Source organism: Drosophila gunungcola, unplaced genomic scaffold (genome assembly GCF_025200985.1).
Source record: "Drosophila gunungcola strain Sukarami unplaced genomic scaffold, Dgunungcola_SK_2 000072F, whole genome shotgun sequence".
Taxonomy (NCBI): domain Eukaryota; kingdom Metazoa; phylum Arthropoda; class Insecta; order Diptera; family Drosophilidae; genus Drosophila; species Drosophila gunungcola.
The window spans coordinates 172,283-197,428 of NW_026453235.1; the positions used below are offsets into that span (position 1 = coordinate 172,283).

General features: G+C 41.9%; 5 protein-coding genes across 6 annotated transcripts; 2 read left to right on the forward strand and 3 right to left on the reverse strand.

Annotated features, from left to right (window-relative positions):
* The first annotated feature begins 451 nt into the window (after positions 1 to 451).
* On the forward strand, positions 452 to 2,439 carry LOC128264509 (xaa-Pro aminopeptidase 3). Its single transcript, XM_053000022.1, has 2 exons — positions 452 to 935; positions 991 to 2,439. Exons 1-2 carry the CDS (start codon positions 564 to 566, stop codon positions 2,251 to 2,253), a joined length of 1,635 nt encoding a protein of 544 aa, XP_052855982.1. The 5' UTR covers positions 452 to 563; the 3' UTR covers positions 2,254 to 2,439.
* On the reverse strand, positions 2,364 to 4,452 carry LOC128264517 (delta(3,5)-Delta(2,4)-dienoyl-CoA isomerase, mitochondrial). Its single transcript, XM_053000032.1, has 4 exons — positions 4,299 to 4,452; positions 3,989 to 4,163; positions 3,296 to 3,920; positions 2,364 to 2,588 (listed from the first exon to the last, which is right to left on the reverse strand). Exons 1-4 carry the CDS (start codon positions 4,348 to 4,350, stop codon positions 2,490 to 2,492), a joined length of 951 nt encoding a protein of 316 aa, XP_052855992.1. The 5' UTR covers positions 4,351 to 4,452; the 3' UTR covers positions 2,364 to 2,489.
* A 438-nt stretch (positions 4,453 to 4,890) lies between these two features.
* On the reverse strand, positions 4,891 to 7,399 carry LOC128264508 (pineapple eye protein). Its single transcript, XM_053000020.1, has 3 exons — positions 7,053 to 7,399; positions 6,454 to 6,953; positions 4,891 to 6,387 (listed from the first exon to the last, which is right to left on the reverse strand). The coding sequence occupies exons 1-3, from the start codon at positions 7,149 to 7,151 to the stop codon at positions 5,118 to 5,120; spliced, it is 1,869 nt and encodes a 622-aa protein (XP_052855980.1). The 5' UTR covers positions 7,152 to 7,399; the 3' UTR covers positions 4,891 to 5,117.
* A 633-nt stretch (positions 7,400 to 8,032) lies between these two features.
* On the forward strand, positions 8,033 to 11,046 carry LOC128264525 (ras-related protein Rab-35). The gene is made up of 3 exons (XM_053000045.1): positions 8,033 to 8,909; positions 9,942 to 10,241; positions 10,317 to 11,046. The coding sequence occupies exons 1-3, from the start codon at positions 8,858 to 8,860 to the stop codon at positions 10,568 to 10,570; spliced, it is 606 nt and encodes a 201-aa protein (XP_052856005.1). The 5' UTR covers positions 8,033 to 8,857; the 3' UTR covers positions 10,571 to 11,046.
* A 2,137-nt stretch (positions 11,047 to 13,183) lies between these two features.
* On the reverse strand, positions 13,184 to 23,753 carry LOC128264511 (neurogenic locus notch homolog protein 1). 2 transcript variants are annotated; one of them, XM_053000025.1, is made up of 6 exons: positions 23,607 to 23,753; positions 20,869 to 20,932; positions 20,318 to 20,550; positions 20,143 to 20,224; positions 14,574 to 15,187; positions 13,184 to 13,579 (listed from the first exon to the last, which is right to left on the reverse strand). In XM_053000025.1, the coding sequence occupies exons 1-6, from the start codon at positions 23,607 to 23,609 to the stop codon at positions 13,370 to 13,372; spliced, it is 1,206 nt and encodes a 401-aa protein (XP_052855985.1). In that variant the 5' UTR covers positions 23,610 to 23,753; the 3' UTR covers positions 13,184 to 13,369. The 2 variants fall into 2 exon arrangements, with proteins under 2 accessions (XP_052855985.1, XP_052855984.1); XM_053000024.1 differs by having other exon boundaries at positions 20,758 to 20,932.
* Positions 23,754 to 25,146: the final 1,393 nt, after the last annotated feature.

The window sequence follows — 25,146 nt, forward strand, 5'->3', positions numbered from 1 at the left end:
TTGTTATTTTTTGGCTCTTTATATATTTTTAGCTCAATATAGATCGTTTACAACTCCTGTCAGTTGTAGCTATTAAATTGTTTTTAAATTATTTTTTAACTTGTAATAAGGTTAATTGTTACATTCCTTCCTTTTTAATTATAAATATAACTTCTTAAGCCAGAAAATGGTATTATTAGCTTATGTTTTACCATTTTTATTATTTCTTGACTCTGTAAATATTTTATGTTCAATATCGATCGTTAACTGGTCCAGCCAATTGAAGCTATTAAATTGTTCCTAAATTATCTTTTATCTTGTACCTAAGTTAAATGATATATTCCCTTCTCTTCAATAAAAAAAGGCTTCCTATTTAGCCTGAAAATGCTTGATTTTGACTACTTATGATTTGAAAGCTCAATAGCTATCGATAACAGCGCCTGCCAATCGGCGGGACACTTGCTCTCCGCCATCTGGCAACCCTGGACGTTTCGCTTTTGTTTTTATTCCGGATTGTTATTGTTTTTGTCAGTTTTTCCGGCTCTTATGTGTGAAACTTGTGGATTTTGAGCGGCAACTCAACGATGAATGTCCTGCGGCGCCTGGACCGCCTAATCGCACCGCATGCGCATCGCAGTGCCGCCATCACCACGTGCCTGTGGCCACAGCGATGTAGGTATCAAACCACGACGAGCTCCTCCGGCGGTCCGAACTCCACGGTCACGCTAAATGCGTCCGAGGTGCGCGGCGTGGCCCAGATACTGCGCCAGCAGCGGGGAAACCTGGGCCAGCCCACCAGCGTCTCGCATCCGCACCTAATCCGGCCGGATGAGCTGGTGCCGGGCGTGGAGATGGCCGAGTTCAAGGAGCGGCGCAACCAGCTGATGCAGAACATCCGCGCCTATGCGCGCAGCTTTGGCGGCCAGTTCAACGGCCACTCGAGCGCCAGCCACATGGTGAGCCTTATTATCTGCTCCCCGAAACCCACTATTAACCACATGCCACACACAGCTAGTGCTTGGCGCCGCCTCCAAAAAATACATGAGCGGCAAGATCCCCTACGTGTTCAGACAGAACTCGGACTTCTACTACCTCACCGGCTGCCTGGAGCCGGACGCCGTGCTCCTGCTCACCATCGACGAGGCCCAGAGCGTGCACTCTGAGCTGTTCATGCGGCCCAAGGACCCGCATGCCGAGCTCTGGGACGGACCGCGCACTGGGCCCGAGCTGTCCGTGCCGCTCTTTGGCGTCACCGAGGCCCATCCGCTGGCCCAGCTGCAGGCGGTGCTGGCCAAGCGGGCCGGCGCCCTCAAGCCGCACATTTGGTTCGACCAGAAAAGCTGCGACCTGCCGTCGCTGGCGGAGAATATGGTGCGGCTGAGCGGCCAGGAGCAGCGTCCGCTGCTGCCCGCCTACACCTTCCTGGAGGCCATGCGGCTGCTTAAGTCCCGGGCAGAGATGCAGCTGATGCGTCGCACCTGCGACATAGCCGCCCGCTCCTTCAACGAGGTGATGGCCGAGTCGCGGCCGGGCCAGTCGGAGCACCACCTGTTCGCGGCCATTGACTACAAGTGCCGCATGCGCAACGCCAGCCACCTGGCATATCCGCCCGTGGTGGCCGCCGGGCAGAACGCCACCGTGATCCACTACGTGAGCAACAGCCAGCTGCTGGGGCCGCACGACCTGGTGCTGATGGACGCCGGCTGCGAGTACGGCGGTTACACCAGCGACATTACGCGCACCTGGCCGGCCGGCGGCCGCTTCACGGACCCGCAGCGCACGCTCTACGAGATGCTGCATCAGCTGCAGGCGGAGATCGTTGGCGCCGTGATGAAACCGGGCGGCGAGACGCTCGACCAGCTGTTCGAGACCACCTGCTACAAGCTGGGCAAGTACCTGCAGGAGATCGGGCTGGTGGCCAAGTCCGTGAGCGACTACAAGGAACTGGCCGGGCAGGGCTATCGCTTCTGCCCGCACCACGTCTCCCACTACCTGGGCATGGACGTGCACGACACGCCGCATGTGCCGCGCAACACGCGCCTCGTGCCGGGCATGGTGTTCACCGTGGAGCCGGGCATCTACATTGGGCAGGACTGCGGCGATGTGCCGCCCGAGTTCCGGGGCATCGGCATCCGCATCGAGGACGACCTGCTGATCAACGAGCACGGCCAGGTGGAGGTGCTCACCGACGCCTGCGTCAAGGATCCGCGCGCTCTGCAGGAGCTCTGCCAACAGCGGCAAAGGGACGACTCCGGCACCTCCGCCTTGTTGTGAGGCCTTTCGGCGCGGGGGGGATCCACAAAATTCCTAGTCATATGTCGCGGTACATCTTTCACTGCTCCACTGCATCCATCCCAAAAAACAATAATTTCCCTAAGCGCCAGTCTGAGTCCTAAAGTAAAGGCAGCTGGTGTATTTGTAAGTGCATACATGGCGAATACATTTTAAATTCGATCCTTCCGCCGTTCGTTTTCTCTGGGGCACAAAGATCGCAGATCACAGATCAGAGCTCACAGCTTGGCAAACACGGGCTTCTCGTCCTTGGTCAATTGGGCGGCCACTGCTTGGGCAAAGTCCTCCGACTGCAGGTTGAGCTTATTCAGCAGGCGCTGCAAGTGATAAAAGGTTTTGAGATTGAGATTGATATTGAGATCATTGAGATCTATGTGTAGAAGTCAGACCCTAAAAAGTTGATTTCTATTAGGCACCTCTTTTTTCTGATATCGCTACAGATCTAGTTTCGAAGTCCTCAACTACATTGATTGTAAAAATAATTGCATTCACAGGCTCTTATGTGTTTTATACAATTTTGAGTTGAGAATTGCAGAAGTTCAGTTTAAGGTTGTATATACTTAAGCATATTTTAAATACCTGCTTATAAAAAGAACTTCCTTTTTAACTTTATCAAATAAATACTATTATCCTACAACTCTCAGTTAACTTGAAATGGCAAAAGATAAAGCTCAATCCATCCATTTATCTAACTCGCCAACTTAAGTTTCCTATAGTGATATATAACTAACACAAGCAATAGAGTTTGTTTTGTTTTTAAATGAGTATTGTTGGAAAGGAAAGAGATGAAGTTCAAATCATTCAGTTATTTATGTCGCTAACTTTAGTACTGTTCAGTCTAATAGTGAAGAAATAATGTATGGGTTCTGATCTATGAGTTGTAAAACTAAAAGCATTGACCATCGAGAAGAGTACACCTTCAATAGTAGGTAACGTGTAAGCCAGTCATCTATACCTCTAACTTAGTACTATGCTTCTCATAATGAATAAGTTATCTGTGAGCTCTGATCTATACTACACCCACAATGTGGTCCAATCCCTGCTGGTTGGTGTGCTCCAGCGAGTAGATCATGTTCTCCTTGGTGGTCCTCACGGCGATGGGACTCTTGCTGGCGATGATCTCGGCCAGGGCCAGGGCTCCGCTCAGCAGGGACTCCCTGTCCGGAAAGAGGCGGCTGACCATGCCCGAGGAGTGGGCCTCGGCGGCCTCGAAGCGGCGACCCGTGTAGCAGAGCTCGCGGGCCAGCGACTGGCTGCCCACGACCTTGGGCAGACGCTGCAGGGTGCCCACGTCGGCGGCCATGCCGATGTCCACCTCCTTCACCTGGAAGAAGGCGTCCTCGGTGCAATAGCGGATGTCGGAGGCGGTGATCAGGTCCACGCCGGCCCCAATGCACGCCCTGTGCACCGCCGTGATCACCGGCTTGGGGCACTGCTCCAGGCTGCTGATCGAGTCCTGGTACAGCTTGATCGTGCGCTCCAAGATGATGCCCTTGCGGGCGTAGTCGTCGGTCTCGGCCAGCGCCTGGCCCAGGTTCATCATGTCGTTCAGGTCGATGCCGGCGGTGAAGTGCTTCCCGGCGGCGGACAGCACGATGGCCCGGCAGTCGGGATTGATGGCCAGCCCGTCGATGCACTCCTTGATCTCCCTGCAAACGGTGTGGGGGGAGGTTAATGCCATGGAATCCCGAATCTCCGGAGTTGTCACCAAACCCACATCCACATCTGCTTGTTAATGGCATTCAACTGGCTGGGACGATGGAGCTCCACATGGTAGACGAACGGCTTGGGCGAGCTGATGGCCAGGGTCTTGAAGTGGCCGCCGGGTCCGGCGGATTCCGAACTCAGGGCGGACAGGTTCCTCTGGGGCTGCATCTGTATGGCTCGGATGGCTGGCGGAGATGCGGAAATGTGAAAATTTCTGGCGATACGCTTCTCTCAAAGTTCACCGGCAATCGGACTTTGAACCGAACTCAGATCGCGGACCCGGAGGCCGCAATCTTGTGCTTTCGGATCGGAGTACCTACCTGTGGGCTGGGTAGCCAGTTTCATTAGAGTGTTTAGCCGGGATAGCGACATTACTGCTTCAATAAACAAAAACAAATTATTTCAAATCCACTTGTTGCGGCAGCGACATTTGTTTTCCTTTCTTTAGTTATCGATTAATGGCGGTGTTGCCACCTGGCTGGCGGATTCAAACTAATTAATCCTTTATGTGGCCGTTGTGCCGTTTTAATTTTATTATTTCGTAATGTTGATAAACAAAGTTACAACTGCTCATTTAATGTAGAGCGATATCCTTTATCCACAATGAAAGTGTAAAAACTCAAAGAAGAGAAGCGGAAAATCTGTATTCTTTATTAGAAAAACAGCAACAAAATCGGTGCCCATACTACATAAAGGGTTAAGGGGCATACCGCGCTCAAAAAAAGTTTGATGCATATTAGTTTTATCTAATTAATTGTAAACAAATCCAGAAGTGCAGCATCATTTTTTTTTTTGTGATTTTAATTTATTTTGAAACATGCTTCAAACTTTTGTGACGGTTTATTATTTTATAACTACGGTTAATTTTATAAAAATCAGCAAACATATCATTGAAAAGGTCAATAAGTGCAATTGTATAATACAACGTAGTTTTTATTGAATAACTTATAAGGTCCATGCCTATAGATACCTATAATGCAGTCAGATCTGGTTTTTAAAGTATATTGAATGGTTTTCTATGGTCAGTCGTAAAATTAAAAATAGAAGCTCAGCTGTGGATCAAACGCACGCATTCGGATCCGCAGCCTGGTCAGTGTGCTGTACATGGAATGTAAGCTATCTCTCGGACCGATCCGGAATTACTTGCGGCTGGCCAGGTGGGCAGGGAGGCGCTGGCGGGTTCTGTTGGCCACGCAGGACACGTCCAGGTTGCCCAGTTGGGGTTGACTGGAATTGGGAGCGGCCACAGTCCTGCGACGCAGTGTCCGCCCATTGGAGCGACTGGCGGTGGCCTCTGGCGTCAAGGGGCGCAGGGGGCGCCTGCCTGTTGGCCGTGCAGCTGGCGCAGGAGACACACGGCGCTTCTTGGGCTCGCGCTCTTTACTTGTATCAGATTCCTTTTGCCCTGGCTCAGGCATCCTGGCTGGCAGCGTGCGCCGCGAGCGAAGGGAACGCCGAGTGGGAGCAGCGGCGTTGGAGGAGGAGCAGCCAGCAGGTGAGGCCTCCTTTTCTGGCTTGGCGTTCTCCTGGTTTTCCAGTGCCTGCAGTCTGGCGCTGCTGCGACGCGGTTCAGCTCCCGATGTTGCTGTTGATCTGGCTGCTGATCTGCGTCCTGCACGTGGACGTGGAGGTGACACCTTTTCAGAGCCAGACGATGCTGTTGCCAAAGTAGAGCTGGATCTGCGTCCTGCACGTGGACGTGGAGGTGACACCTTTTCAGAGCCAGACGATGCTGTTGCCAAAGTAGAGCTGGTTCTGCGTCCAAGTGCAGTGGCTGCAGAAGTTCCCGGCGGGCTTGGGACGGATCTTGGTGACGCTGAGACTACAACATTGGCCAGCCCAATTCCAGCAAGTGGCTGGACAGGCGTTTCACTGGCCCCAGAGGTGGAGGGCTCCTCATTGGCCCTCCCGGTCGCCCGACTCTGCTCCTCGATCTCGACCACGCGGCGGAACACGTCCTCGTCGTCCTCGGTGTCGGAATCATCCCAGACGGAGGCGCTCAGCTTGGAGTGGACGGGATCGCGTGTGTTGTTCATGGCGCTGTCGTCGTTTCCACCGCTCAGCTGGCTCCTGGACACGATCGCGCGGAGTTGGGGGAATTGGGCAATCAACTCGAAGTCGTCGCTGTCGGTATTGTCCTCGTCAGCCGTTACCACGGCCGGGGTGGGAGGCCGGGTGACGGGCGAGACCACGGGCGAGACCACCGAGCAGACGCCGCAGACATAGTCGCCGTCGACGGGGTTGGTGCAGTAGCAGTGCACTGGATTGGAGCCGCAGAGGTTGCAGTACAGCAGCGACCCAACGTCGCCGAGTCGCCCCGCAGCTTGTCTGCAGAAAACGGCCGTGCAGGCCTGATCGCGCAGCAGTTGCTCTGCAAAGGCATTTGGCTCGGTCTCCCAGCTGGCGTCCCTGGGTGGACATAGAGGAGATGGTGGTTAGATGAAGGGAACTACTGTGGAACCTCATGAAACTCACTGATTCGACACCGAGATGCCCATCAGGGCCACGTCGTGGAACTCCTTCGAGTTGTTGCACAGGGGGCACTTGAAGAAGTAGCCGGCGGTGTTGGCGTATTCCTGCAGGCAGTTGCGGTGGAACCAGCCGTTGCGGCAGCACGGCGAGGTGAGGCAGGTCACCACGCTGAAGCGACCTCCCTCGGCGACCAGCAGCTCCTGGCAGATGATGCAGTTCTCCGCCTCCGACGGCGGACGCTGGCGATTGCGGCGCACATGCTGGTGGCAATAGGACTTGAAGGTGTCGCGGAATTGGTTCTGCGCCAGGTTGCTGATGCCGCACTTGGTGTGGAAGGTGCGCCGGCATCCGTTCTTGCAGCACCCGATGTTGGCCCCTGCGCGGTGGCAGTAGCAGCAGGTGAGCGGCCGGCAGCGCTTCGCCTCCGCCAGGATGTCCTCCTCGAGGAAGCGTAGGATGCCGTGGCGCTGGTTGCCGCGCTGGACGAGATTGGAGCTCAGGTACTGCAGGAATTTCAAGATGCGGATGGTTAGGGGCGCCTCTAAGCAGGCAAATTAGCTGGAGTTCTCTGGAACTCGGAACTGGGAACTCGGTTCACCTACCAGACAGTTGCGGTGCACCGTTATCCTTCCCTCCGAAAGGACGGGCCCGAAGGCCAACTCCTCATTTTCGCTGCTGCGACACAACACGCACATCGTCATGGTCGATGCGTTGCGGTCCTCGAAACTTCTTTTAAAAACACAACTAATTCCGAAATTTCCGAAATTTTCGGAGCGTTGAGGCGCGTCGCGCGCTAGTGGCACACCACACAATCGAAGGCAAACCTGGTCGGGACAGCGTTGCCAGATGGTCAACGCACAGTCTTGCAATCGCGATTTGAATTGAAAAAATAAAGTCAACAACAAAGTTTTCACTCTTAAAATTTACTTTCGCAATGTTCGCTTTCTGATTGCATACTAAGCTACGTAAAAGTTTTCTTTGAAGTTTAAATTGAAGTACACGTGACATTTTTCAGTTCAATTTCTCGCTTTAATGTCTAAGCCTACTAAGTCGACGAACAGTGTTTTCAATAAAAACTACTTTCTAAAGATACAATTTCACTTATTGGCCTTTTTTTTAAATGATGATAAATAAAGTAAAGTGCGGCAATCCGAAGTTTATATCCATTTATATATTCAACGAACGATATCGTTGTCCAAATTCTATAAAATTAAAATCGTAATTCGAAACAGTAATTAATCACGATAGCTCCGAGTACAAGTACATATGCATCCTAATGCATACAAAAGAATTTGAGTTTAACGTTTAAAAGCCAGTGTGACCGTGGACTTATTACGAACAAAATTTTCAGCAATATCCATATAGTTGTCCTTTTCTGAGCTTCAATAAATCCGTCAATAAATGAGCCCAACAACGCAGTGTCATAACCCCACAATAAACAGTCAAGAACCGGAGTGGTACTTTTTGGGCTGACCATTTTCGCAGTTCGAGTGACCATACTCGGTAGAGATGGAAACTTCGATGATGGCTTGCCAAAAATCGGTTTTACCGATATTTAAAAACATCAATGACATCGACATGGTCATCGATGTTTCTCCACCTCTAGGGTTGTATGTGTGTGGGTGCGTTAGTAATAGTTTATCCAGAATATGAATTAAGGAGAAATTAATCCGAAACGCCGACGCCCACAAATCCGTTTTCCCCGTCCGCCCAGCGTTGCAAAAAAACTCGAAAACTCGGAAAAATCAAGACCGCCAAGAAATTCGGAGAACATTTACACAAAATTCAACAGTCAGCTCCTGTGTGTGTGTGCTTTGTGAGTGCGAGTTGTGTGACTGTGTGCGAGTGTGCAAGCGAGGCGGACGATTGCGAGGGAGTCGAGCTTTGCCAATTTTCCAGCCAACTTTCGGCATTTAATCGCGGTTTATCTACCAGAAGCCAATCATTCGGAATGCATTGAGTATGCTACTCGTTTTCTTTCTGAAAATGTGCTGATAAACGGCAAAAGACGAAAAAACAACAGCAAGAACAACAATAGCAGCTGAGGAGCCGAAAAAAATTAATCAAAGGAAATTAAATAACAAGGCGGCGGCGGCAACAACACTTACATAAATTAACTCGCAAACGCAACAACACTAATAACAATAGCTTATCACACAGCAAAAACAACAACAGCAGAAATAACAACAAATCCGCAGCCAGAAAGAACAACAGTTTATCTCAAATATTCAGCCGGCTGCACGAGTGCGAGCAAGAGGGCCATAGTAAGAGAGCGGGGGAGAGAGAGAGAGAGAGAGAGAGAGAGTGTGTGTGAGTGGGAGCAGGCAGCAAAAAACAAAAATTAATATTTTGCATTGTTCGACTCGACTAACTGTAAATACCAAGCACTTGCAAAAAAACAAGGAAAATGGCACGCGGCTTCGATCATCTGTTCAAGTTGCTAATAATCGGCGATAGCGGTGAGTTTCCCAGGCTTTCCCAGACTTTCCCAGACCAGGTGCTTAAAAATAGCACCGTTGGCAGGTGTAAATTTTATTTTGTCCCCAATTCCTGCTTTTCCCTTTTTTTCCGTAAAAATTCCACTAATAATCATATAGAGTTGTAACTTTAGGATGTACAAGTTTATATGCACATACATATGTATATGTAGGTACATATGTGCAAATATGTTTAAAACAATTACGCTAGCATGATGAATGAGTAATATTGTTTTTAAATTTTTTTTTTTTTAATATAAACATATGTCAGAGTTTTTGTTTTTTATATTCGTATCAATGATACATTAGTTTATCTATTTATTTTAAATATTTGTTTACCCTCATCAGCGTTTTGTTTAATTTTAATTACTAATACAAAATATTTTTTCGAAAGCAGCTTAAAAATGTCGGAAATCAATCTTAACCTCAATAAATAATTTAAAGGCTTACCTTAAACTGGGCTTTAAATATAGAAAATAAAAAAGTGACAAAAATTAATTAATCATTACATTTTGAAGTAAACATTTACATTATTACATTTTAAAAATTAAGCTTGGCAGAATTTATTTTTTTGTTTTTTTTTTACCACTAAGTTCAACATTTTTTTTTTTTTTAAGTAACCTGTGCATAAAAGGTATAAACTTATTCCCTATCTTATTTTTTCTTAATTGAATTATACAATTTTTTAAAATATTTTTAATTTACGGCAAAAGTAGTATTTACATTAACAAAATACATTTTTACTGAAAATGATAGAATGCTTTTTTTGGCATTAAAAAAGACAATCTGGCCCAGTGTGCTGTCGTTTCTAGTTGAAGCTGACATGACAAATGCTGACGCATCGCCAGGATATACACGGTGATATCCGAGAAGACTAGCTGCGGCGGTAACCGGATCAGCAGAATATCCCTACCCAGACATTCATATGTTAATGACCACTCATAGACCAATCATACGCCCAGTAATATGCATGTTTAGTAATCCAATCCTCTCTTTCAATCCGATCCCTCGCAGGCGTGGGCAAGTCGTCACTTCTCATTCGGTTCTCGGACGACACATTCTCGGGCAGTTACATCACCACCATCGGCGTGGACTTCAAGATCCGCACTGTGGACATAGAGGGCATGCGCGTTAAGCTGCAGATCTGGGACACGGCTGGCCAGGAGCGCTTCCGGACGATCACCAGCACGTACTACCGCGGCACCCACGGCGTCATCGTCGTCTACGACGTCACGAACGGCGAGTCCTTCGCGAACGTACGCCGCTGGCTGGAGGAGATCCAGAACAACTGCGACGTAGTCAAGAAAGTATTAGGTGAGCCCAATCGATCAGCGATCGGCAACCCATTGCAATGTTCTTTAATATGAACCTGCTCTCAATCCCCAACAGTGGGCAACAAGAACGATGATCCGGACAGGAAGGTGGTCATCACGGAGGACGCGCAGCGGTTCGCAAAACAAATGGACATCGAGCTGTACGAGACATCTGCCAAAGACAACATCAACGTGGAGAACATGTTCTTGTCGATCACGCGGCAGGTGCTCGACCACAAGCTGCGCACCTCCCCCAACGAGCAGCAGAAGGACACGCTCCACCTGAAGCCCAATCCCAAGGGCACCAAGGGTGGGAAGTGCTGCAGGTGAAAGCGGCTCCGGCACGGGAGCTGGCATAGCAACTGGACCGACGGCGACGGCGGCGGCGGCGGCGGCGGCGGGACGGGGATTGGAACCGGAATCAGAACCAGGACCTGGATCAAGTCTGGGGGCGGATGGAATCGTTGTGGGGCGCTTAGTTTGTAGGGTTCTTGGCGTACGACACGGCACACACCACTCACTCACATAGACATAGCTTAACACCAACAAACAACACAACAACACTCACACTCACACACACCCACACCCACACACCCACTAGAGACAACAATTTTTTTTGTTTTGTTTTTTTTTCCTCCTGTGTTTTTATTCGGAATAATGCCAGATAGCCGTAAATTAAAGTGTAAAAGTGTAAAGCGCAATTAAATGTATTTAGCAATTTATATACATATTAATATATACATAAACAAAATTTAAACAAATCGCATATTTATGTACAAGAATATATTTATATTTTAAACGGAAAATTGTATTTACAATAACAAAAGCGACAACAAGAAATCCAATCAATAAGGTATAAAAACTACTCGAAAGCAAAACGTTCGACCAAAATTTATATATATATACATACATATATGTAGGTGAGATAAAACACAAATGTATTGGCTTCCGATCGCTATTCTTAACTCCACACACTATAGTTTTAAAAATTAAAAGGAAAAAAGAAGGCGAAATCTAAGAAAAGCTAATTTGTTTTAATTTCCCTTTGTTGAACTTTATATACAGTTTCATATGTGCTAAGCTTACATAAGTCAGTTTAAATTACGCTAAATCCGAAAAAAAATAATTAATTAATTTATATCAAACTAAAATCCCGAATCTCAGAAAACTTTTCTTTTCGTTGCCTTCGAATGCCGCATTACGCTATTAAGAATTAATTTGATCTTGTTACTGCCATTCCATGATTGGATTAACTATACAACCTGTTTGACAACTTATTTTTTTATGTGACTGCCTAAAACTAGCTTTCAAATGGTTTTGGCTGCTCGATAAAAACACCTCTTTTTACTAAATAATTTTGGGACGCTGAGTATGAAACTGTCATTTACTATCAACACCAGTGTGGATTACTTTGTGTGTTGACTTTCAAATAGCAAGAGAATCAGAAATCCAACACCCAAAAATATAGATTGGCCTTCCCAAAAACATATTTTGTTGTAAAATAAATTCCGCATAACTAAAAACAAAAAATACAAAATTTTCAGTTACTTTTAGAGTAAGTCAAGGTATATTGATTTCGTGCAACAGTATATAACAGGAAGTTAAATGGACTTTCAACCCTATAATTAATGTGTACACAACATTTATCTCTCAGTTTGATTAAAAGTAACTCAGAAACTCTAAAACCTGTAGGGAGAATATCAAGATATGACATCATTACGACTTTTAATTTCAAAAACATAATTTTAGCAAGCAACTATACTTTGAATAATATGCCGTCTCCTAAATTAGACTACAATACAATTTATGTCTTTGTATTTGAAGGATCTTTTAAATTGCTGTCTTTGTTGTATGTAAAAAACACAAATATGCTGGAGCGATCTTCAACGAAATAATATCTGTGTAGTTCAGTGTCCTTCAGTTCTAAAAGATAATTGCATACTTTTTGGCGGCAGACTGTCAAATGTCAAAATTACATTTTCAAGTTAGAAAAAATATGCTTTACTTATATTCAAGGAAACTTTTTTTTTGTCTTTTAACAGGTTTTATACACTATACTTCTTGAAAACACCGTAGGCATATAATTTTTAGTATATCCAAGTGTATTTACATAGATATTTTAGACTATACCCGCAAATCAAATGAATATGTACTGAGTTTAAATACTACAAACAATTACCTAGTTACTGGTGTTGCTGCAGAAAGTGCAACAAACTCATGGGAAAAGACTGCATGAATAAAAAAACATATATTTTGTACCAAATATGCTGTTGTCGAGTACCTCGACTATCAGATATCAGTTACGTATATTTGCTGTTTAATTCGGATTATTTTCGGTGTATATATACATATAAATATATATGTATATATATAAATATATTTACAGAATAAATATATTCTGCCCACTTTTCTTTTTTCTAACATCAAAAATGTGGGTGCCACAGAATTTCGGGATTTGTGGATGGAAAAGTGTGTGGGCGTTTTAAATAAAATTGGACTACGTGATTTTCTAGCTTTTATAATTCTCAAAATCTCACTGATAAAAAAATGCATGGGTAATAACAAATATTTGACAATTGAATTCAAAATTATTTCTTTTAAAATCAAAATATCAATCTAAAAATGCTTATAAAACCTTGCATCTATTACAAAAATATAGTATTATATAAAACAATTTTTTTTTTTTCGATTTTTATGCGTACTTGTATGTCTAACGATTTCCCTTAGAATTTTTGAATCGTTACTATGACAGCTATATGATACAGTCGTCTGAGTACAATTAAAAATGTATTTCCAATAATCTAAAAAATGTCTTTATTTCGAGTTTTACATGTATATGCTAAATAACATCGAAGCTATACCCTATTAGTTTCCTTTTAATTTAGAAACTATTTGTCGTAACGCCTGCGCCACAAATGCATCCGCCCAGTGAAATACTATAACTTTAATTATTATTTAATCGTGTTATTTGTGGTTGTCAACACATTTTTGTTCGCTTCAGTTAGAGAGAGTTCGAGGTTAATGCAACGACTAGTATGGGAAATCGGGAAATAAGGTAGGCAGGGACGAAAGGTGACTGGACTGGCAGGCAGTGCGGCTGCAGGGACGACTCCTCCGGGCTGCTCCTCCTCAGTGGTATTTGGCCACCGGGAAGGTGCGCGTCTGGCGGCAGGACACCAGGGCGTCGCCGGATTGTCCCTGCGGACAGCGGCAGACCGCCAGGTGGGCCTTGGGCTCGCAGCTGGCGCCAGTGGCGCACTTGCCGATGCAGGGATCGATGCACTGGTAGTTGATGCAGGCGCGGTGGTCGGGACACTCGTTGTTGCTCAGGCACTCACCCTGCAATGGGAAAGGCGAATATTTGTACAAAAGCCTACTGAGGAGCAGGAAAAAGTCATGGTCAAATGGTACACTGGTAACAAAAAACGTAGAAAGTCCAACTATTTTGTACTCAATTTAAGTATTGCGGTTTATGTTATTTTAAATAAAAAAATATTGAAATTTTTACAAAATTTGCATTTGACTATTTTTGAAATTGATTTTAATATATGAAAATATAATTGATTAATAAAAAATTAAAATGCATTTAGATCAAAGAGAAACTTTATAAATTCAACAGTTTCCACATTAATTTTAATTTTTAAATATTAATTCATGCAATTTAATATGCATTTTATTTAATATAATGATTAAATATTTAATTTTAATATTAATTTAAAATTCATATCCAGATATTTATTTTTACTATGCAATTTTCTTATCATTGTATTATTATTTCATGTTTAACTAAATATAAAATATTTGCTTTGATTGAAAAATTATAAATATACGGAAAATAGAGCTGATGGTATGCATAAGGTAAGTGGCAACATACAAAATTTGTTTTACAACTGTGGTCAAAATAATAGTAGTGGGAAAAGTAAAACGAAGTAAATGATTTTTTAGGAATTTAAGGAAATAACCAAAAATCGTCGTACACCTGAACTTGGAATTGGAAAGAAAATATTGAAAATATCTGACCTGAGTTATAAATTAGGAAATAAAAAAATATTGTATATTTTTTAAAGATGTCTTTAGGTATTTTACCTATGGTAATTGTAGAGTTTTATATTTGCCCCATTTAGTTTATAGCATAAGCATCACGAAAATATAAGAATAATTTTCAAAAGTTGCTTTTACACTATTTTTGATTGTTATGTCCATGAGCAACAAAAGCTTCTATTATTTTGCAATGTCTTTGCTAGCAATCCCAGTACTATTATTTCGAACACAATGTTAGTTTTAAAGGGGCTGGGTTCCGCTAACGCTACCGTTGCCGGTATCCTTGACTCACCCGGGAGCAGTGGCTCAGCGGATTGCCGGTGTGGCCGGGCAGGCAGTTGCAGACGGGCCGCTCCCGGCCGGTGTTGTCGTGGCCGGGCACGCAGATGGCATTGGTGCCGCACGGGTTGGGGTCGCAGAGGTCCTCCTTGGTGAAGGGGCGGCAGCGGACGAAGGGGTCACCGGTCATGTCGCGGGGGCAGCTGCAGACGGGCGTCAGGCCGCGCAGATTGCAGTCGGCGCCGACGCCGCAGGCGCCATCGCAGGTGTTCTTGCAGATGCCGTAGAAGCAGGCGGGCCGTCCGGCCGGACAGTCCGCGTCGCCGTAGCACTCCGGCCGGCACTCCGAGTAGGGACTGCCGATGTAGCCCTTGGGGCATTCGCAGACCGCCCGGTGTCCGCTGACCGTCCGGCAGGTGGCGCCCGTGCCGCACTGGCCGCACGCCGGCACGCACTTGAAGTTGCTGCACATGTCCCTGCTCGTGCAGTCGCCGTCGTGGTCGCACTCGTGGCGACACCCGCTCAGCGGATTCCCCACGTAGCCGTGCACGCAGGAGCAGGTGGGCACGCCGTTGATGATCTCGCACTTGGTGTTCACGCCGCACGGACTCGGATGGCACTGCTCCTCTGTGGAGGCATGGGGTTGCATTAGTCATTGGTAAGCTTTCATTTGTCGTTTTTATTTAAAACATATTACGTATCAGGCGTTTTGGCTAACTTTATAAAACGGTTTTGATTGTGAAATAAACAGGATAAGGAAAAAAATTTAAAACAAAAAAAAAGCCTATTGAAAATTTTAAACTAAACGCTCCCCTACGAAATAATCGCGGTTTAGGTGGCGCCATCTGTCGACCTGCATTGCCAACACCAGAAGAAGAACACCACCACCATACCCCCGCTAACACTTATTTCTCTCTGTCTTCTAAAATAATAGCCCGATTTTAAACATTTTTGTGTCTACAAAAAGATATGACCGAAACACATGTATGTAGCCCAATAACTAATATCTACCATGTCACAGAGTGAAACAAAAAACGTAGCAAACTTCGGTAAGCCGACGTCAATATACCTTATTGCAAAAATTAAATATTCTTTAAAACATCGTAATTTCGGTTTATATGCGTATATGTTTTAAATCATTGAAGATATGATTATTTTCAACGCAAGCCATATATGTAATTTTAATTCTAAATTATTAAACATTTACTATGTCCGAAAAACAAAAAAGCAGATAAATAAATTTTTTTCATTTATTTGTTTTAACTTTCCGATTGTTTCCATGGGAGCTATATGATATAGTCGGCCAATTTCATTGAAACTTAAACCGCGTTGCAAACTTCTGACTGAAATTATAATACCTTCTGCAAGGATATAAACAAAAAAATAAATAAAATATTTGTTTTTGTGCCCACGTTTTGGCAGATTTTGTGAAACGTACGTTGCAATTTTGTAGTAGTTAAAATTCAAACATTAGGTAACAACACCGTGTTGACTGAAAAAGCAAAATAAAATTTAAAGTCATCCCATAGCATGAAAGAATTTATTTGTTATGTTCGGAATTTTAAAACAAATATTGGTGTGCCACCAAAAACCAATTTGTGTGGCTGTAATAAATTAAATTTCTTTGTTGATTGCTCACTTGGGATTCGTGTTCTTTCTCTGGCATTTTCCAATTCTATTCGATTTCTGCACCTTAACTGACCCCCGATATTTATTTTCTTGATTTAACTTGCATCCTTTCCTGTGCTGCTTTAAAAGTGTCCCTAGCCTGCATGCAATTCCCAATGAAATACAATATTTATTTGCATTTCCAATTAGCAACTGACTTGAAAACAATAATTGTGTATGAACACTCTACAGGGAGTGGGAGGAGCTTGAGTTTCCTTTTTCCGCCCTCAGGATTCCTTTCCGTTCACGTATTCTGAGGAGCGGAAGCATAAAATAACGTGAGTTAAGGGCTGAGAATGTGCTGGAACATCCAAAAGCATTCACTTCTACTACTACATATGTATGGTGATTTAATTTTCTTTCTTGTTTGTACATACATATATAAGAAATAATTTGATGGTAAGCATTTTTCAATGGAATATTTATGTCCGTTATTAAAATAAATCTATCTTATGCAGTCCAAACTTAAAGCTGTTGAAAAGGGGGATTGGATTTAAGGGAAAATTGCTTCACTTGGTTCTTAAGACATTGTGAAATCGATTTTCAAAATAAACTCGAGATTTCATTACAATACATTTTCTTTGCGCTGGAAAATTGGTACTCCTCACAAATTATGTCGAAAGGAAATGCGAAAGAAAAGGCCTGATAATGGCGAAACTTTTGCCATCGGAACGGAAAACAACGGAAAATAATTCCTCGACTTGCTTACCGCACCATCGACATCATCATCATCAACATCAACATCATCATCATCATGAACAACGACTGAAAAACAACAATTGGAGTGAAAATAAAAGCAAAAAAATATAAGTGAGGACCAAAAATATGCGCATAAATGAGCGCTGGCTATTTGAATATGATTTTCTATTTTTCCGTTTCGAGTGCCTGTCCCCCAATTATTTGCCCGACTGACGGCTTTTTTTTTTGGGCACCGAACTTCGCCCCGGAACCTAAGTCATATGACCCCGGCATAAATCAAAAATTGGGCAGCAACAGCAACTGCGACAGCGGATGCTGACAGCGGGTTGACTGAGGTGAAGGGGCGCCCAGAATTGAACAGAGTCATACGGTCGTACTAAATCAAGAATAACACCTTGTTATAAACATTGCTGCCGGAGCCTTGACACGAAATTGATGACCTTTTAAGATCCCTTCTATTGCACACGTTGTGTGTACCACTCGTAGTATATGTTCATTACCCCTGATGGGATGAAGTAAAATAACAACTAACAGTTTATACAGCAAGCTAAAGGAGTTAACTTAAAATGTTCTATTTTAATCGCGTATTCAGTATCAATAGCCGAGTCAATCTTGTATAAACGTCAAAGTCTCGGAAACTATAAAAATCAGAGAAAAAAGTTATGCCTACGCAAGTGTATCTCAAAATTTGGGCAAGCCCATCAATTGAAAAAAAAAGGAAGCAAACTTTGGCAAGCCGAAGTTCATATACCCTTGCAGCAATTGCAAAAATTAAAAATTCTTGAAAACATTAAAATTATGATTTACTTGCGTATATGTTTAAAAACATTGAAGCTATGATTTTCAGCTCAATTATTCGATAGTTCCTATGGCAGCTATATGATATCGTTTCCCGATTTTAATAAAATTAAAAGCGTAGTTCTGATCTGTAAAATTAATAACAAGTCAAAAGAATTAAAAAAAAATTGCAAAATAAAAAATTGAATTTGAAAACAATTTTTTCTTTTAAATATTTTTATTGTTTTCATGGGAGCTTTATGTTGTAGTCGTCCAATGTTGATGAAATTTAAACTTAAACTAAATTTTTTTCATATATTTTTCCGATTGTTCCCATGGGAGCTATATGCTATAGTCGACCGATCCGACTCGTTCGGACTTATGTACTACCTGCAATAGAAAGATAACTTTTGGGAAAGTTTCATGCAGATAGCTTTAAACTTTAAAAGCACTGACCACTAAACTGATCAAGAATATATATATTTTTTTAGGGTTGCAAGGGTTTACAAATATAAATAATTTTCGAGAATAACTGCAATGGTTTTCGGTGTAGCTTCCATTCGGCTTGCACACATTAACTGACGACTGCTACCTGAATTCGGTGGCGGATCTGCACTGCAAAGAGCCATAATCGGATGTTGACTTGGTTCCCCGGGGCTACTTTTCCGTCGGTGGCTGGTCGTTGGTAGTCAGTCGTCAGTCGTCAGTCGTCGGTCGTCAGTAGTCGGTGCTCAGCTCACGGAAAGCCGTTGGCCTTGGGGCTCGGCTCTTGCCCACTCGTCCACTCGCCCACACGCCTGCGTCCTTGATCTTGACAATTATGAAACGAAATGCCCCACTAATTACCATAAAATTACAAAGGCCCCAAGTGCGATTCTGGGCGAGTGTTGGGCGGACATTCAGTCGTTGGTTGTGTGTCATGGATTATTATTATTATTGTTATTATCATTGTGCGCTTAATAATAATATGCACGCCAATCCCACACGCTTCGGTGCCCAGCCCCCTGTTTTTGCTGATATATTTGGCTTGATTTGGGCAACACCAGTTGGATTCGCGACGTCAAAGCAATGGCTTTCAACACTTACTAACAGTACGCTAAATATATTCGCTTAACAACGATGGCTAATTATCTGATGTACTGTCAATCATATCTGTGGGTTTCCGGAACAAACGTAATCCCACATTATGTTTGTTTTATATGTTGTTCACAAATGGTTCACTAATTTGTTGATTAATCTGTTTGTCCAATAACATGTTTTCATCAATGTTTTTTGCTTATTGTTAGTTTATTGTTTAGTTCCCTTAAAATTTTGTTTCCTTTTTGCACTACTGTGTACGCCCAATTACAAAAATATTTTTGGTTTCTTAAATCTTTAATTGGGTTTTTTATTCTCTGCCAAAAAAAACTTGTCCCACTGGACTTAAACCTGTTTCGTTTAACCTTTAAGTCAGGTTGCCAAGGCTCTTTTTTTCAGTCATTGTTAAAATTTAAAAGACCCTTTTGATCAAAAAATTGTATTTCATTTACATGACGTTAACAATGCGAATCGGATTATTGTACTTTTTTTAAGAATAATATTAAACTGATTGACGCATTGTAATTTGATTTTTTATTAGTTTTTAAATGGCTAAAAAAAAACTGATCGAAACTTAAATCAAAATCAAGACAATTAAAAATGTGCTTTTCGTAATATCTGAAAATATTATTGGGAATAAGAGATAATACCTAAATATGGATATGAGCTTAGAGGTGAGTAAATAATAGATAATAGAAAACAAGTAGTATAAATAATATTAAAAAAATAGTATATAAAGCAAAAAAATATGTAATATTAAAATTTGTTTACTTAATTGATTAGTACTTTGTCAGATGACAATGAATGATTAAGTTTTAAGCGTATAACCGTAATAAATGAATAAATGATCATACAAAATTGTTAGTTGAAGAAAGTACAAACATATAAGATGAAATACAAATTTAAGTTAAAAAAAATTTATGAAAATAGATGAAGAAAATATTATTCAAATAAATGTTCTATAAAATAACTAGTGTGTTAAAATTTTAACGTTTCCGATCCATTTTGATATCATTTTTGTTGAATGAGTACCAGGGTATAGCTTCAATTATTTATAAAGATTGCAACTCATAGCTTTACATTATTAACTAATAATAAATTATTTTGGCGGGATAAATTTATATTGCTTTCTGTTTAACAACAAGTCCAGCTAAATACCAGTAAGTCCGTAGCACACGCAGTTCGCTTGCAAAACTGTTTTTTAATCTGAGTGTTTGGATTTATATTCGAAAGAATCAAATTGCCCTGCCTCAAGTGGGATCATGTTTGTAATTCAAAAACTACCCAATTGAAGACCAGTTTGACCATTTGGGGCATACATACATATGCATGGCAAAGGCCATGCCTTAGGCGGCACTCACCAGGATCGTTGAGGTGGCAGGCGTGGTAGGGGTCACCATTGTAGCCCGCCGGGCAGCTGCACACGGCCACGTGGTTGCGGGCCTGAAATGAAGGGAAGGGATGGGGTGGGATGGGATGGGATGGGGTTATAAAATCAGCGAATCAGCGAATCAACGAATCAGCAGGGCCACTCACTTCACAATTGGAGCCAATGCCACAGGCACCCACGCATGGATTAACGCAGCGATTGTCCTTGCACTGCAGGTCGCCGCGGCATTCGACATTGTCCAGGCACTCGCCGCGATTGCAGTGGGTGAGCGGATTACCGCTGAATCCTGGCGGGCAGGAGCAGACCGGACGTCCTCCGGCGGCCTCCTGGCACACGGCATTCACGCCGCACGGACTGCCGCTGCATCCGTAGGATTGGGCTGTTCGGGGGAGAAACGGAGCATTGGAATAATGGTGAGGTGGTGCGCAGGTGGACTCGTGATCTGTGTTCTAGCCTAATCTATGTTCTGGTTAGGGGTTAGCTACTACGAATACGGTGTACACGGTGCTCTCTTATGTACTGGTGCTGTGCTGGTGCCGAATACGACTACGAAGCTGGGATACGGATACGGAAATTGTGTAAGTACCACGTGTGTAGACCGGATTTTGGTAGACAACCCGCTGCAGGGATCGCCCGTCGCCGTACGTGTAGTAGGTACGGTACGAGCAGTTCACACAACGCTTCTCGATCTTTTTACCTAGGGACAGTTGGGGCAAGGATGTGATGGCCACCGCCACAAGAGCCACGACCAGGAGCTGTTGCTGCAAGAGAAATAAGTGGGCTATTATTGGTGGCACTTTACTAGGCTAAAATGATTGCACTAGTTTGTATAATATACAATATGTTTGTATGTTATAATTATATAATAACATCAATAGACTGGTAAAAAGTCGTGACGAACGCATCTTCAACTTATTAAATTTTGTGACGAAGTTTTGTAATTTCAAAATGTTATATGCTCAAAAATAAGCAATCTCAAGTTTTCAAAGTTTAAATCAAAGATTAAAGTTAAAATACATATTTTAGCTATAATTTTGAAACAATTTGGAGGATACCTTAATAGATTCAAAGCTCAAATATTTACTGCAGGAGGCGGAATGAGAAAATGTTGTATTCGCTCTCACGAGAACAAAATTATTTTTCTTCAAAAATTTGATAAAAGTTTTGGATGTTGAAGGTGCGATCGTCCCTACTTGCTTAGCTCGTTGGAATGTGTTTTTTTATAAATCTAGTATATAGAAGTGGCCCACGCACACTACGTGTACTGTCTTCACAGTATATGTATTATAATATATGTATATGTATGAATATGTATTATATTACCACAATTGAATTACAAGTTTAAAACGCAGTAAAAAACATATTTCCGCCACAATAATTTATACGAGGGTCGCTATTTATTTTTCTGAATAAACTTTTTTTTTGATATTCTTAAATTCTTTGTAAACTAGTGACATTATCGAAAGCAACAAAACCAATCTTTTATTCCTTAGTGGAACTTAGTAATTCCTTCCAATAACAATGATTTCATGAATGAGTCATATACATATCAATGCAATACAGTGCGTATGAGTAATAGACTGGAATTTTTCTACCGAATATCATGTTTATTTTTAACAAATGGCTTTTCAAGCAAATATGAATTAGGTTTTTTTTTTTTAAATAAATAAAATATAGCTGCCTACACCTTGAGTTCGCCAAAAACCTATGTATTTAAAAAAGATGGTCGTCTAAGATCATTTACTAAAATTTTAAGCCATATTTATAAAGTTGAAGCATTTTGCAAATTAAATTCCATCGTCAAAAGAAAGCAATTAAGACATAAAAATATTTCAAATAAACAAACTTCTCGATCGGCGAAAAGCAAGCCGGCAATTATATATAAACATACATATGTGTGTCATCGTGCCGAAGTGACAGCAAATAATCTGAAAAACCCCAATAACAATTGGCTTGGCGATCGGTGGCAAACATTAGTTTGGCCGGCTTAATGGGATGCTGCTGCCTGAAAGTAACTTGACACCATATTTGGTATACCCGGGGAACGAGATGAGATGACGATCGATGATGATTTGGCTTCACGTTTAAGGCGGCGATGATCATTGTTTGCGGATGACACATTGGAGATAAACTCGTTGTCCGCTTCTTTGGAAGTTCAATTCGAGCAAAAAGTGAATCAAATCGGAATACAATGAGAATATGCAAATGGAATGGCTCTGACCGACCAATATGGTAGGCCAGATTCGCATTAACTAAGTTGTCGATCACCACGTATAAGGTTTGGGCATGTTCCACTGAGGGAGGAAATTAGATTTCTTAATTTGTATATCCAGTTGGGGAATTTGTAATCCGACTACATTGTTCAAAGGAAGTCATTCAAGAGGCTATTCCTAAAATGTTTATAATAAGTTGATTTAAACAAAATATTAAAAAAAAAGTCATTTATTAAGCAAGAAGTAACGCAATAGTCGGCTACATGTTAAGATATGACCAAATAAGATATTGACGTTTCCTTTTTTAAAATCCAAACTGCATACCTTAGAAATGTGGGTACAAAAAAAAAAAACACTTCGAGTGCCTAATGTTTATTGGTTTCTAGCTTTGTGAAATGCCAAATGAATAATAGGTTTGTTATTTACTTGCACAGCTTAAAAAAATTTGAGTGATTGATCTACCATAATAAAGAATGAAAAGACAAAAGGCAAATCAAATTCAAAATCACTTTAAAAAATAAATTGCTCGTGGCCTTAGCTGACTTTATGTGGGTGTGAAGACATATTCTTAGTTTAAGTTTATTAAATACATAAATACATTTCAAAAAGTAAGTTTGCGACCACTTGTTTACATTTATTTACACTTATCTTCTTTTGGTTTTCTGTGTCATGGTCCATATCTGCACATTTCGCTTACTAAACTCAAGTTCCTGGGTGAATAAATATTCGCCTAGGGTATCCAGCGATAAACATCGAGCACTAATTGAAATATGGCATTGTGTCTGGCTAGCCGGAAGTAAACATTACGACCAAAACTCAAGTTCTCAATTAGCAGGGGGGCAATCCTTTAGTTGCCAGGGCTATTTTGTATCATGTTTGCTTTGGTTTTACGTGCTGTTACCCACTTTAATATTCCATTCACGTTGCAGTACCTGATTGCATTTTTTATTTACCTTTGTGCGTAATTTCTTTGAGCATTAAAGAAACAGATATAAAACAATAAACAAAGTTAACTTGGGGCAGTTCAAATTTATATACTCTTTAATTCACAAAAAATATGGTGTTTAATTGTGAATGTTCGCCGGCATTTTTACTAAACTATAAATAATATTTAATATTTATAAAACAAATATCTAATCTTTGACAACAACGATTTTTAAGAACATTTGACACAGTTTCTCCTAAGCTGCGTATTTATATGGATTTTCCCACAGCAACTCACCATTTTGGGATTGAAGTTCTTAGAACACACTTGCACAACTGACGAAATTCGCCGAGCAAATAAACAACGTAAAATAAAAAATAAAAAAAATGTGTAAATTCGATAATGGTTCCGTTTTCCACTTGGTACTGTTCGATTTCAACTGAGTCGGATTCTAGACGAGCTTGGGCTATTTATAAGTCCGCTGCTCTTGACTCAGGTGAGAATCAGCTGAGCGACGTTGGCGTCATCTCTCAGCTGCTCACCTTCCTTCCCCCGCATCCCCTATCCCCTCTCCCCCCACCCCAATCCCTTTCATTAACACTGAAAACAAATTATAGTTTTATGTTTAACAAGTACCTGACATCCACAACAAATCATTTTATTTTGGTGATTTATTTTAAAATTTTCCGATAATATTTCTCCGTTTATTTAAAAGTTTGAAATAGGTCGCTTTAGGCCAAAACTGATTGATGGTAGAATTAATTTACATGTGCAAAACTGATGATAAATGGAAATCATTAAATATTCTTATACACCGTAGATATTAAAAAAAAACAAATGTTATTAAATTAATCTCAGAATTTAAGACTCCGAAGTAGTTTACTTTTAAGTACATTTTTTAAAAAATGTTTAATTTAATATCTAAAATATTTTTTGAAATTTCAATAATTTCTTCAAATTTGGTTCGTTTTGCCTGTTTCGTTTAACCTATTTGTCAGTCTAAAAACTGTTTCTGTTGACAAGCTTGCTGTTGACTTTTCGCTCTTTTTAAGAATTGCGCTTGACTTGCTCGATTTCAGTTAAAATCGTTTCAGAGATTGAGTCAGCCGCTCGCTGACTGGCTCATTCATATATTTGTTTGGGCATCGGGCTATTTATAAGCGCGTACTTGACGACTTTGCTACGGTTTGGCCATGCCGGCTTTGATAGCTCAATTTCTGCGTGGGCCGCTGCATCCGAGTGTTGTGGGATGAACTTGGCAGAGTTTCCTACTATAAACAGCTCTGAATGGAAGGGAACTTGATTGAGATCGGAGAAATTCCCCACTTGAATCTGGGCAGCTCTTTCATATGCCCAGGATTTATGAAGAATCCTGTACCAGTAGCAAATCAAATTAAACAAAAATTACTGGTTTTCTTTTATGTAAAGTCAAAGTAAGGAACACGAAACAAGTTTAACAAATTATAAGAACTCCCAAAGTTGTTGAAAATGAGGGCCACAAAGAGTATCCCCTTTTTTTGGTTTTAATATACCTTTTTTACAAGCCTCATCCACACGAAATATTCTTTATTAATTACTGAGAAAAATATTTATATGGTCATTTTGAATCAAGTTAGAACAAAACAATTTTGTCATTCTATTTAATTCGTATTTGTTAATGCCTAGCAAATAAAAGTTAACGAGCTGATAGTATTTGCATATGTTTTAATCTAAATGCTGTCGGAAATGAGTATCAAATCGCTCATTTCCGTTGGCCCAGCACACCTTAAAGAATACAAAAAATTATTAAACTATGCCTAAATGTGCAAAGAAAAAACGCGAGTTGTCATTTCGTTTA